This window comes from Chiloscyllium plagiosum, chromosome 51 (assembly GCF_004010195.1).
Source record: "Chiloscyllium plagiosum isolate BGI_BamShark_2017 chromosome 51, ASM401019v2, whole genome shotgun sequence".
Classification (NCBI taxonomy): Eukaryota; Metazoa; Chordata; class Chondrichthyes; order Orectolobiformes; family Hemiscylliidae; genus Chiloscyllium; species Chiloscyllium plagiosum.
Window position 1 is genome coordinate 1320359 of NC_057760.1, and position 12141 is coordinate 1332499.

The 12141-nt window shown below is 58.0% G+C and overlaps 1 protein-coding gene across 1 annotated transcript in view; it reads right to left on the reverse strand.

Moving 5' to 3' along the window:
• Window positions 1–12141, reverse strand: part of LOC122544755 (histone-lysine N-methyltransferase SETDB1-like) — a 40398-nt gene that overhangs the window by 3791 nt on the left and 24466 nt on the right. Inside the window, exons 9-14 of the mRNA XM_043684079.1 lie at window positions 11135–11325; window positions 8039–8165; window positions 7168–7315; window positions 6603–6723; window positions 4224–5026; window positions 2362–2478 (exon numbers count right to left, since the gene is read on the reverse strand). Of these exons, the coding sequence (XP_043540014.1) occupies window positions 2362–2478; window positions 4224–5026; window positions 6603–6723; window positions 7168–7315; window positions 8039–8165; window positions 11135–11325 (1507 nt within the window). The remainder of the gene's footprint in view (window positions 1–2361; window positions 2479–4223; window positions 5027–6602; window positions 6724–7167; window positions 7316–8038; window positions 8166–11134; window positions 11326–12141) is intronic.

Sequence of the window (12141 nt, forward strand, 5' to 3'; positions counted from 1 at the left end):
GGAGGGAGAGCGAGGGGGGTGTGGGGGAAGGAGGAAGAAGGGAGAGCGAGGGGGGTGTGGGGGAAGGAGGGAGAGCGAGTTGGGAGGGAGGTAAAGCAGGGGGGGGGCGAGAGACGTGGATTAATCCAGACTTCAATCACAACCTTGTGTGTACGCTCTGAACTAAAAGACACAAACCGCAAACTGAACGGATCGGACCAGCTCATGATCAGCTGTTGTTGAAACAACGGGAAGGACAGGCAGACCAGAGTCTGCTCACCTCGCGCCTCTCAGCAGCGATCAAGTCAGACCCTCGCGGAGACTCACTCGTTTCCAGGGGATCTCCTCTCCGCCGCGCTCTCAGGGAGCGGGGGAAACAGGACGCCAGCGAACTGCCTCACAAGTCCGTCAGCGCCCCGTACGGACCTTTCACTCTTGCGTCCGAACACGACAAACGGAAGGCCACTGAACTCCATTGGGAGGTGCGGCCCCCACAGTCTGGGGCCCTCCCTCACTCCCAGAGGGGAGCGAGGGGTCAAACCCCTGCTGTTGTGGGTCCTGCAGATAGGTCAGCCCACATCGGGTAAAGGCAGCAGATTCCCTGCCCTTGTTAGTTAGTGACACCCCCCCCCACCCCTTGAACTACAATTCTGCCACTCGGTTTTTTTTTTTGGCGTGAGCAACGCAGTGGGAGAGTCCGTAAACCAGCAGCCCAGAACCCAGGCAAATACCATGGAGTTGAAATCCCACCGGGCAGAGGGGGAAACTCCAGCTCAGAACAAAAGTGGACTGAGAAGCCAGCCCGGCGGGGACCGGTAACCCTCTGTTGATTGTCGTAGAATTCCTGCTGGTTCACTCATGTCCCTGTACGGATGGAAATCTCCCATCCTTACCCGACCCCAGCCTGCACGCCACTCCAGGCCTCACCACAAAATGGCCAACTCTTCGCTGTCCCCGGGCCAACTGGAGTCTGAAAAGAGACGCACAGCACAGAAACAGACCTTTCGGCCCAACTCGTCCGTGCCGACCCAGATATCCGAACCCAATCCGGTCCCATTTGCCAGCACTTGGCCCATATCCCTCGAAACCCTTTCTATTTGTGTCCTCACCCACCATTTAAATGTGGTCATTGTACCAGCCTCCACCACTTCCTCTGGCAGCTCATTCCATACACGCACCACCCTCTGCGTGAAAAAGTTGCCCCTCAGAACCCTCTTCATCTCTGCCCTCTCACCTTAAACCGTTGACCTGGAGTTTTGGACTCCCCTACCCTGGGAGAAAAAAAAAGGCCCTTCAGCACACAAATGTTCCAGGGAAAATAGCCCCATAGCCCGTCCAGACGCGCTGAGGCGCGCCAACAATTCTGGTTTTAATTTCCAATTTCCAGCAGCGGCAATTCTTTCGTAGGTTTCTTTCTGTTCAGAGCACAGCGGGAGGCTGAATAGGCTGGGGGCTGGAGAGTCGGAGGCTGAGGGGGTAACCTTAGAGATTTATAAAACCATGGGGGGGGAATTTGCCCCCAAGGTAGGGGAGTCCAAAGCTAGAAAGGTATATGTTTAAAGCTGGGGGGGGGGGGGGGGGAACAGACTGAGAAGGACCCGAAGGGTGACTTTTTCATGCCAGATGGAGGTTGGTAAAATTACAAAACATTTAAAAGGGCATCTGGATGGGTACATGAATGGGAAGGGTTTGTGGTAAATGCGGACAAATGGGACGAGATTAATTGAGGATACCTGGTGGACACGGGCAACAGGGGTCTGTTTCCATGCTTCACGACTGATACAGTCAGTTCTGATACAGGTTTCCCCCGCTATCTGAAAGTGCAGTGTTCCGGTGAAACCTTTCGTAGGCGGAAACGGCGTAAAGCAAAGATGCGTTAATTTATAACGGGAAACATTTCACCTTTTCTTGTCGAAGCGAAAATCCTCTTCCAAATTTTACCAAAAACAGGCACTAACGCCGATCTTTCACAAAAGCGAACTTTCAGGCAAGTGGGGGATACCTGTATAACGCGATCATTCCGGAGAACATTATAACAACATCGCGCAATTGCCCGCGCCGTTTAAACTAATGGAGCCAGAATTGTGCTCTGGCCAATACAGGGAAGGAAAGTTGGCGTTTGACAGACAGCGGCCTGAATTCTTCAATCAGGTTAAAGCCAATTCACCTCGAGGGAACCGCACGTTAGGGCAGAATGGACTGCGCACGAATCCATAGGCACTGACAGAGACTGCCTGCCGATCCGTCTCGCGCGGCTCCAAGCACCGACGCCATCTCAATCTCCCGGCCGGCAACGCCTGGTGCTTTTCTGGGCGAGGTGACGTCTCGCTCTCCCCTCGCGATAGACCGGGAGGAGGTGCCCGCCCCCCCCCCACCACTTACCCCGTGGGCAGACACTCGTCCAGTCGCTTGCTCTGATAGCCTGCGTTGTGGTTGATCTGACCGCCTGGGTTACAGGCCGTTGCTTGGGTGGTCAGCTGCAGACAAGCGCACTTGGACCTGCAAAGGACACCCAAGCGTTAGGGCGTAGGAAGCGCACAGAATGTGAACCAGTTTGCCAAACGGAGCAGCGGGTGTGGAGAAACAAAGCAGAGCAAGACAGACGTTTCACGTTTGGCCAAATGTTGAGTGGTTTATACGGGGGGGGGGAAGGAAAACATGCTGGAGGTTTGTTGAATTAAATCAAATGGAGTGCTTGCAGACCGGCTGGGGCTGTTGCGAACAGCGACTGGGGTTCAGGGAGGTGTCCAGACAGAGGAAAGCCTCCCAGGAACAAGCTGCCCAGCTGATCGCTCCAGTGCCTGACGTCGGAAACCCTCGGGCAGGGGGTGGGGGGGGGGGGGGGGGGGGGGGGGGGGGGTGAAACCCACCTGGTGCTTTCAGGGAAAAAAAACTCAAGAAATACCTCGAGGTGGTTTGCCCTGAGCAAGCGGTACGCCCGCAAGATTTCAGACACGGTGGCCCGTGATTAGTGGCTGTTCTGCCCCAGAAACTGAAGCCATCGAGGCCAGTTACCAGGTGACTTTGGACGCTCAGCTCTCTCTCTGCTGTCAATCACAGCAAGGATGAGCGGCCATCTTGGTGGCCACGACAGTAATGCTCCCCCTCACACAAGAACCCTTCACACAGTGTTACGCGCCCGCGCACACAAACAGGAGCATACTGCGCAGAGGGGTTGAACAAGGTGAGAGGAGGCAGCAGTATGATTTACCACCACACGAGATATGCAGCATTAAAGCAGGCCATTCAGTCCAACAAGTCTGTGACGGGGTTTATGCTCCAATCGCCCGTTCATTCCGCTCCCCACCCCATACCATCCTGCTGAAATGGTTGCCTAAGTTCACCCCACAATGCACTGCTGCTAATCAGCTCCCTCCAACTCTTCCCCCGGGAGCGAGTTGCTTCCCCCAGTCCCTCCGATCAGCCCTCTCTTTGTCCCCAGCTCACTATTACCCACCCCTTTGTCTCTCTCCCTCGGCATAATGTCGCGTACTTCCTCCACCATCCCCCTTGTGTCTCCAGCTTACGTACCACCTTTCCCTCACGAGCATCCGTTCTGAAGGGGGACAGGACCCACAGACAGAAATGGCCAGAAAAGCTCAGCAGGACTGGCAGCATACGTGGAGAGAAACCAGAGTTCATGCTTCAGGTCGAGTGACCCTTCCTCAGAACGGAAGCGTTGAATCCATTGAATCCCACATCAGTGCGAAAACAGGCCATTCGAACTACAATGACCCGCCCGACCCACGCCAACTTATCTCAATAACCCCACATCTTTCCAGGCCAGCCCATCCTAACCTGCAACAGCAGGGGTTTGACCCCTAACTCCCCTCTGGGAATGAGGGAGGGCCCCAGACTGTGCAGGCCGCAGACCCCTGGGCACTACGGGACAATTTAGCATGGTCAATCCACCCTAACCTGCACATCCCTGGGCACTATGGGACAATTTAGCATGGCCAATCCACCCTAACCTGCACATCCCTGTGCACTATGGGACAATTTAGCACTCGACATCCACCCTAACCTGCACATCCCTGGGCACTATGGGACAATTTAGCATGGCCAATCCACCCTAACCTGCACATCCCTGTGCACTATGGGACAATTTAGCACTCGACACGGACAGTCGGCCCGAGGTGGGGGAATTGAACCCGGCTTCCTTGGTGCCCGATGTTCCCCCTCGGCGTCAGCGTGGGGGACCCTTCGGCAGGTACCGCGGGGAAGCGAGAGGGACTCCCGGTTACCTGTCCTTGCAGCCGTCGGTGCAGACGCAGCCCACCAGGAAGTCGGCGTGGGTGTTGATGAAGACCCCCTCGCCGGGGATGCGCTCCTTGCTGTAGGCCACCTGGGGCGGGGGCGTGGTGTCGATCTCGTTGACGCAGGAGAGGGGCACGTCCTCCGCGCCGCGGGTGATGTCCCGGATGTAGTAGAAGGGCTTCTGGGGCTGGAACTTGCGGTCCACCAGCACGTAGGGGTCGAAGCAGAACATCTCCAGGTAGAGGAAGTCAGCACGGGTGGCAGACAGGTACTGCTCCACCTCCTCCATGTTGCGCAGCGAGAGCCCGCACGGCCCCTTGTACACCACGTGGAAGGACATCTTGCGGTTGATCTTGCGGCGCGCCGTCATCCGCCGGAAGTCGTACAGCAGGGGCACCAGCATGGGGTTGCGGCCCCGGTACTGCCCGCGGCTCACGGGCAGGGGGCGCGCCAGGCAGGCGGGCTGGCAGACGTGCGCCACGTAGAAGAGCTTCTCGGTGGGCGCCTTGTACGGCACCTCCACTGGCATCGGCTCGTCCAAGAGCTCGTAAGGCAGCGATGCAGGGGGCGCCCCGGCGACGGGCTCCGGGGCACCGCCGGGCAGTGCCCCAACTCTGGAACGGGGCAGGGGGGGGAGATAAAGCACAGGGTGAGGGCGGAGTTCACGGCTGGCAGAGCGCCCCGCTCGTGGCAGCCCAGGTATGGGGCAATGACAGCGGAGTAACAGGTAACGGCGGAACCGTAACCAAAATACAGAGAGAGAGAGAGAGGGGGCGCGTCTCACCGGCCCCTACAGGAGGGAGAGTTAGGGAGGTGGGAACGACGGCCGGGCCACAACCGTTAGCTCTCCGGGATGCTGAAGGCACGGCAGTGGCAATCAGGGCAAACCCAACAGGGCTACTTATTGAGGGGTGCAGTGCTAGGGAGGGGGCGCTGGGGGCCAGAGGAGGTGACACAGAGATACGGAGGGGGCGTAGGGGGTGATCCACAGACAGACGGAGGGGAGGGAGGGAGGGACAGACAGACGGAGGGGAGGGAGGGAGGGACAGACAGACGGAGGGGAGGGAGGGAGGGACAGACAGACGGAGGGGAGGGAGGGAGGGACAGACAGACGGAGGGGAGGGAGGGAGGGACAGACAGACGGAGGGGAGGGAGGGAGGGACAGACAGACGGAGGGGAGGGAGGGAGGGACAGACAGACGGAGGGGAGGGAGGGAGGGACAGACAGACGGAGGGGAGGGAGGGAGGGACAGACAGACGGAGGGGAGGGAGGGAGGGACAGACAGACGGAGGGGAGGGAGGGAGGGACAGACAGACGGAGGGGAGGGAGGGAGGGACAGACAGACGGAGGGGAGGGAGGGAGGGACAGACAGACGGAGGGGAGGGAGGGAGGGACAGACAGACGGAGGGGAGGGAGGGAGGGACAGACAGACGGAGGGGAGGGAGGGAGGGACAGACAGACGGAGGGGAGGGAGGGAGGGACAGACAGACGGAGGGGAGGGAGGGAGGGACAGACAGACGGAGGGGAGGGAGGGAGGGACAGACAGACGGAGGGGAGGGAGGGAGGGACAGACAGACGGAGGGGAGGGAGGGAGGGACAGACAGACGGAGGGGAGGGAGGGAGGGACAGACAGACGGAGGGGAGGGAGGGAGGGACAGACAGACGGAGGGGAGGGAGGGAGGGACAGACAGACGGAGGGGAGGGAGGGAGGGACAGACAGACGGAGGGGAGGGAGGGAGGGACAGACAGACGGAGGGGAGGGAGGGAGGGACAGACAGACGGAGGGGAGGGAGGGAGGGACAGACAGACGGAGGGGAGGGAGGGAGGGACAGACAGACGGAGGGGAGGGAGGGAGGGACAGACAGACGGAGGGGAGGGAGGGAGGGACAGACAGACGGAGGGGAGGGAGGGAGGGACAGACAGACGGAGGGGAGGGAGGGAGGGACAGACAGACGGAGGGGAGGGAGGGAGGGACAGACAGACGGAGGGGAGGGAGGGAGGGACAGACAGACGGAGGGGAGGGAGGGAGGGACAGACAGACGGAGGGGAGGGAGGGAGGGACAGACAGACGGAGGGGAGGGAGGGAGGGACAGACAGACGGAGGGGAGGGAGGGAGGGACAGACAGACGGAGGGGAGGGAGGGAGGGACAGACAGACGGAGGGGAGGGAGGGAGGGACAGACAGACGGAGGGGAGGGAGGGAGGGACAGACAGACGGAGGGGAGGGAGGGAGGGACAGACAGACGGAGGGGAGGGAGGGAGGGACAGACAGACGGAGGGGAGGGAGGGAGAAAAACAAGTGAGTGCTGCAAGGCTAGATGACTCCATCGCTCCCTGTGATCATGTTTGGCCATAGATTACACTCACTGAAGCTGTGAAGAATGTAGTAAAATGGCAGACAACTCTGCAGCAGCCTATTGGTGGGTAGCTTGCTGAGCTGTCTATCTGAACGGTTCCTGTCCCCCCCCAGCCCAGATCGGAGTCCATACTGCAGCTGAGTCAACTGGTGAAATTCAAACCATGGCAAGGCTCTGACATCTCGCCCATGGTAGTGCGCAGTCCTTGTGGGGAGGAGCTCAGTGTGTGAGTGGACATTCTGTGTGAAACACACACACACACACACACACACACACACACACGCTGAAACAACGTGTGAATGAGCCAAACTGTCACCCCAACTGATGTACAGCCTGTGTCTCAGCGCAGTCAGGACGGTTTAACAAATGGTGTGTGGTCGGAACGTATTCAGGAGATGGAGCTTGACAGTGAACTACTGCCCCTGCACCACCCTGCACCTAACTATCAGCCCTCTCCTCTCAAAGCTGCATCATTCCCGTTCCAAAGCCCATTTCCCAATGCTTCAATCTGGGGAGCCACTGGATGAAAACCACAGCAAGGTTGTCGGCTGTTGTCACCCCTGTCTGGAACTTACTCAGTTTTGTCGATGGGAGACTGGGGCTGCTGAGGCAGAGGGAGAGACGGCTGTTGATTGGAGGGACGCGAGAGCTGAGGGCTCTGGGTGGTGTTCACAGTCAGATCCTGTGTGTACTGCACCACAGGCCCCTTGGTCCGAACCGCACCTGGCCAACAGACAAGAGACACACAGACACAGAGTGAGAATCAACACCGACGCCAACTCAACAACGTTAACCTGTTCATGCCCCCAGCTCCTCACATCGCTGACCCCTCACCCAGTATCGGGAGCCAACTGCTGCAACGTGGGGCAGCACTTGGCACACACAAACCAAAAGGACACAGGTTCAAATCCCACACACGGGGTACAGGCACCGACTCCCCCCGTGAGGGGGTGCTGTGCTGTCGCAGGGTCAGCGCTGAGGGAATGCTGCATTATTAGAGGGTCGGTGCGGAGAGCACACCATGCCAAGGGGACCTACCACACTAGACAGCATGCCCACTACCCAGACAGCGCCCGCTCCCTCAGCGCTGACCCTCCGACAGCGCCCGCTCCCTCAAGTAGGGTGGACGTAAAAGCAGGGCAGGGAGGGGTAGCTCCCGGTGATGGCCTGGGGCTAATATTTATCCGCATCGATATCGACTTACGCAAAAATAGGGAAAGAGAAAACCAAACTGGCTCATTACCTTGGTGAGGCCTGTGGCTCTCTTGCTGTGCACAAAATGACTATCACAGCTCCCATGTTATGAGTGCAAACGCATTCCCGAAGGTAGAAAGCACACCGGTGGCCGTGAAGCAACCGGGGACATTCTGGAGTGGGCGCAGTGCTGGAGTAATGGCAGATACCACCCAGTGATGGTCAGCAACGGGGAGAGCTGCCCACACTCACCGACGTTCGGCCGGGTCCTCTGTTGCCCACTCTGACCACCCTGGCGGAAGGCGGTGGTCATCTTCAGGTTGAACATGGGCTCCAGGCGGGTGGACCCACGGTAAATCCACTCGCAGCGTTTATCGTCCTTCAGTGAAAGGGAGAGAAGAAAAAGAACAAAAAAAAACACACATACTCATCCCACAGACAACTGCTCCCAGGGATTGGCGGGACTGCAGCGAGGGAGGCTAAGGGAGCAGAGGGCCACTCCACACCGGGCACTACGGGGCTGAACGCCACAGAATCCCTCCATCACACCGGCATGCAGTAGCACCAGTGTGTCCCAAGATGCACCGCAGAGAGTCACCCAACATCCTCATGCCAGTTACTGCCACTTCCACCAAGAAGGGCATGGGCAGCAGGTACTTGGGAACACCACCAGCTGCCAACTCCCCTCCGAGCCACTCACCACCCTGACTTGGAGACGTACAGACGCTCGTTCACAGCCCCTCCCCACCGGCATTAGGGTCAACCCACAGCGAGTGGACTGCAGTGGCTCAAGATGGCAGCTCAGCACCACCTTCTCAAGGGGCAACCGGGGATGGGGCTATGAATGCAGCGACACCAAGTCCCACAATAAATTAATAAAATAACAGCCTCAAACAAGGGCCCTCCCTCAGCACTGACCCTCCGACCCCGCCCGCTCCCTCAGCACCAGACCCTCCGACCGCACCCGCTCCCTCAGCACTGACCCTCCGACCGGGCCCGCTCCCTCAGCACCGACCCTCCGACCCCGCCCGCTCCCTCAGCACCAGACCCTCCGACCGCGCCTGCTCCCTCAGCACTGACCCTCCGACCGGGCCCGCTCCCTCAGCACCGACCCTCCGACCGCGCCCGCTCCCTCAGCACCGACCCTCCCACACAGTGCAGTGCTTCCTTGTCTTAAACAACAAAAAAAGGGAAGACATGGGAATTTTAATACAAAAAAATTGAATATTCTTTCCCAGGACGTGAGCATTGGAGACTGTGTCAGAATTTGTCTAAGGTGGGCTCTGGACTATTGGCGACTTCATACTGCACGGTGGCTCAGTAGTTAGCATTGCTGCCTCACAGTGACAGGAACCTGGGTTCAATTCCAGCCTCGGGCGACTGTCTGTATGGAGTTGGCACATTCTCCCCCCCAGGTCTGCGTGGGTTTCCTCCCACAATCCAAACGATGTGGGGGTCAGGTGAATTGGCCATGCTAAATTGCCCAGAGTGTTAAACGCATTAGTCAGGTGTAAATATAACATAGGGGAATGGGCCTGTTTCCATACTGTAAGGAATCTAATCCAAATCTGTTTTACTGTTCCCGGTCCTGTAGAGAGAACGCGAGTGCGTGCAGGGAAGACCAGTTTTTCTGGGAAGTAGGCACAGTCTTGAAACCGAAGGGCCCGGATTTCGAGGAGTGAAAATGTCCCCTCACACAAAGCTTGGAGAGGGGTGGGGGGGGGGGAGCAGACGTTCGGAACGCTCATCGGCGGTCAAACGGCAAGTTTAAGGTCCGAAAGGGTTGCCACGTGGGAGCCGGATCACAGATCACCCACGTTCTGGCGGAACAGCAGGGGCGCGGGCCCGAGGGGCTGAAGGGCCTCCTCCCGTCCAAGTCTCAAGGGAGCGCTGTTAGCGTGTCAGTCCGTGCACGTGCTCTCCCGGTTGGAGGGGTAGCGTTTCTGATCCTGCAGCCAGACACTGCTTGGTGCGTGACGCACGAGTTAAAATCACGGACGCTCCTTAAAATCGCAACGGCCAATCGTTGTCACCCAGCTCCTTGCTGACCGGAACCCCCGACATTACAGGAGCGCGTTCAAAAATACCACAGCCCACCCCTGCCCGGGGAAGGTAAAGCTGCAACCTCTTCCCCCCCCCCCCAAGCCCCTCCACCCCCCCAATCGGCGATTGACAAATCCTTAGCTGTCAGCCAACTCGACCAGGGGAGATGGACTGAAGATCGCAGCCCAACCTCTCGCCGCCAAGACCACTGGTGGGGCCGAGCACCCACCCTCAGCGTGTATGGACAGCACTACGGGGCCTTGGTCAGATGGGTCAAAGGAGTGGCGGGTTTACATAAATGGGAAACCAGGGCGGGACTGATACACTCAATGGGAGGGCTCTGGGGAGTGTTGCCGAACAGAGAGACCCAGGGCTGCAGTCTCATCGTTTCTTCAAAGCGGGTGACAGGCCGGTGAAGGAAGGTGTCTGGCATGCTTGCCTTCATCAGGCAGAGCGCTCAGCGTACGAGTGTGTCGCCGCTGTAGTGCGCACTGGTGAAGCCACTTACACAATACCGCATACAACTCTGGGCACCCTGCTGTCAGGCAAGTTGCTGTTAAACTTGCGAGGGTGCAGACAAGTTTTACCAAGGGCAGTCTGAGCGACAGGGAGAGGCTGAACATGCTGAGACGGTTTTCCCTGGAGTGTCAGAGGCTGAGGGGGTGACCTTAGACAGGTTTATTAAATCATGAGGGGGCGTGGATTGGGAGGGGCGTGCCGCGGGGGGGGGGGGGGGGGGGGGGGAAGAGTCCAGAACTAGAGGGGTGTAGGTTTAAGGTGAGAGGAGAAAAGATTTAAAAGGGACCCGAGGGGCAACTTTTCTCTGGAATGAGCTGCCAGAGGAAGTCGAGGGGGCTGGTACAATGACACCGTTTAAAAGGCAGCTGGATGGGGACATGAATAGGAAGGGTTTGGAGTGATATGAGCCAAGTGCTGGCAAATGGGACTAAACTAATTTAGGACATCTTATCAGCATGGATAAGATGAATGGAAGGGTCTGTTTCCTTGACGTACATCTCTATGACCTGAGGGGGAACATTTTCACACAGAGGGTGGTGCGTGTATGGAATGAGCTGCCAGAGGAAGTGGGGGAGGCTGGTACAACGACAACAGTTAAAACACATCTGGATGGGGACATGGATAGGAAGGGTTTGGAGGGATATGGGCCAAGTGCTGGCGGGTGGGACTAGGCCAGATTGCAACACCCAGGTCGGCACAGACGAGTCAGGCCAAAGGGTCAGTTTCCGTGAGGAAAAGGCACAAGCAGGATCCCTTTCCACCAGCCACCGAGTGAAAGCAGCTTACCAGAAAGAGGATTTTCACCAGGCTACCGTCCACCTCCTCGACCCGAGACTTCCACCAGGTGCCCTCCCACTCGGTTTTGATCTGCTGGCCGTTCTTTAGCAGCACCATGGGCCTGTTGGGGTAGGCGGTGATGTACTCCTCGATAAAATCCCGGCAGGAGACGTCCTCGATATCCTCCCAGGTTTTGGCCACTTCGCCAAGGAGGGAGAGAGCATGAAAAGAGAGAGCGCGGGAGAGAGCGAGAGAGCGAGAGAGAAAGAAAGAAAGAAAGAAAGAAAAAAAAAGGAGGTGGGGGGGCGGGAAGAGAGAAAGAGAAAGAAAAAAAAAAGATGTCAGCCGTTACCAGGAGTCCGTCAACCCAGCCAGCCATCAGCGGGAACGCTTTCGCCCTTGTGTGGCCCGCTCACAATTTCAGAAACCTCTCGCGAGTCTCCTCCCAGCTGCCTTTTCTCCAAAGGAGAATGGGCCCGACTTCTTAAGAGTGTGAAGTCATTCATCTCAGAACAAAAAGCGCAGAGCGTCATTCAAACAGAGAAGAGACGCGACTCAAGGGGGACTGGCGGTGGGGGCAAGAGATTTCTACATGAAACACAAAGCTGGCACACAGGGGCATGGAATGCCAGCCCTGATTTCAACAGAGCTAAAGTACAAGACTTGGGAAATCTCTTGTAACTTTACAAGGGGCTGGAGAGACCACATCTGGAGAACCGTGGGGAGTTTTAGTTCCCTTTACTGAAGGAGAGAGAACAGTTCACTGGAGGCAGCTCGGAGGGGCCCTGGGATGGAGGGATTGTCTGAGGAGCAAAGGTTAAACAGGCTGGGACTCTACTCCCTGGGGTTTACTCCAATGAGAGGGCGATCTCATTGAGGATTCTTAAGGGTCAGTGCTGAGGGAGTGTTCCCCCTCGTGGGAGAGTCTGACCAGAGGGTACACTCTCAGAATAAAGGGGGGGCCAATTTCAGACTGAGGGGGAGGGGGAAGTTGTGTCTCTCAGGGGGTTGGGAGT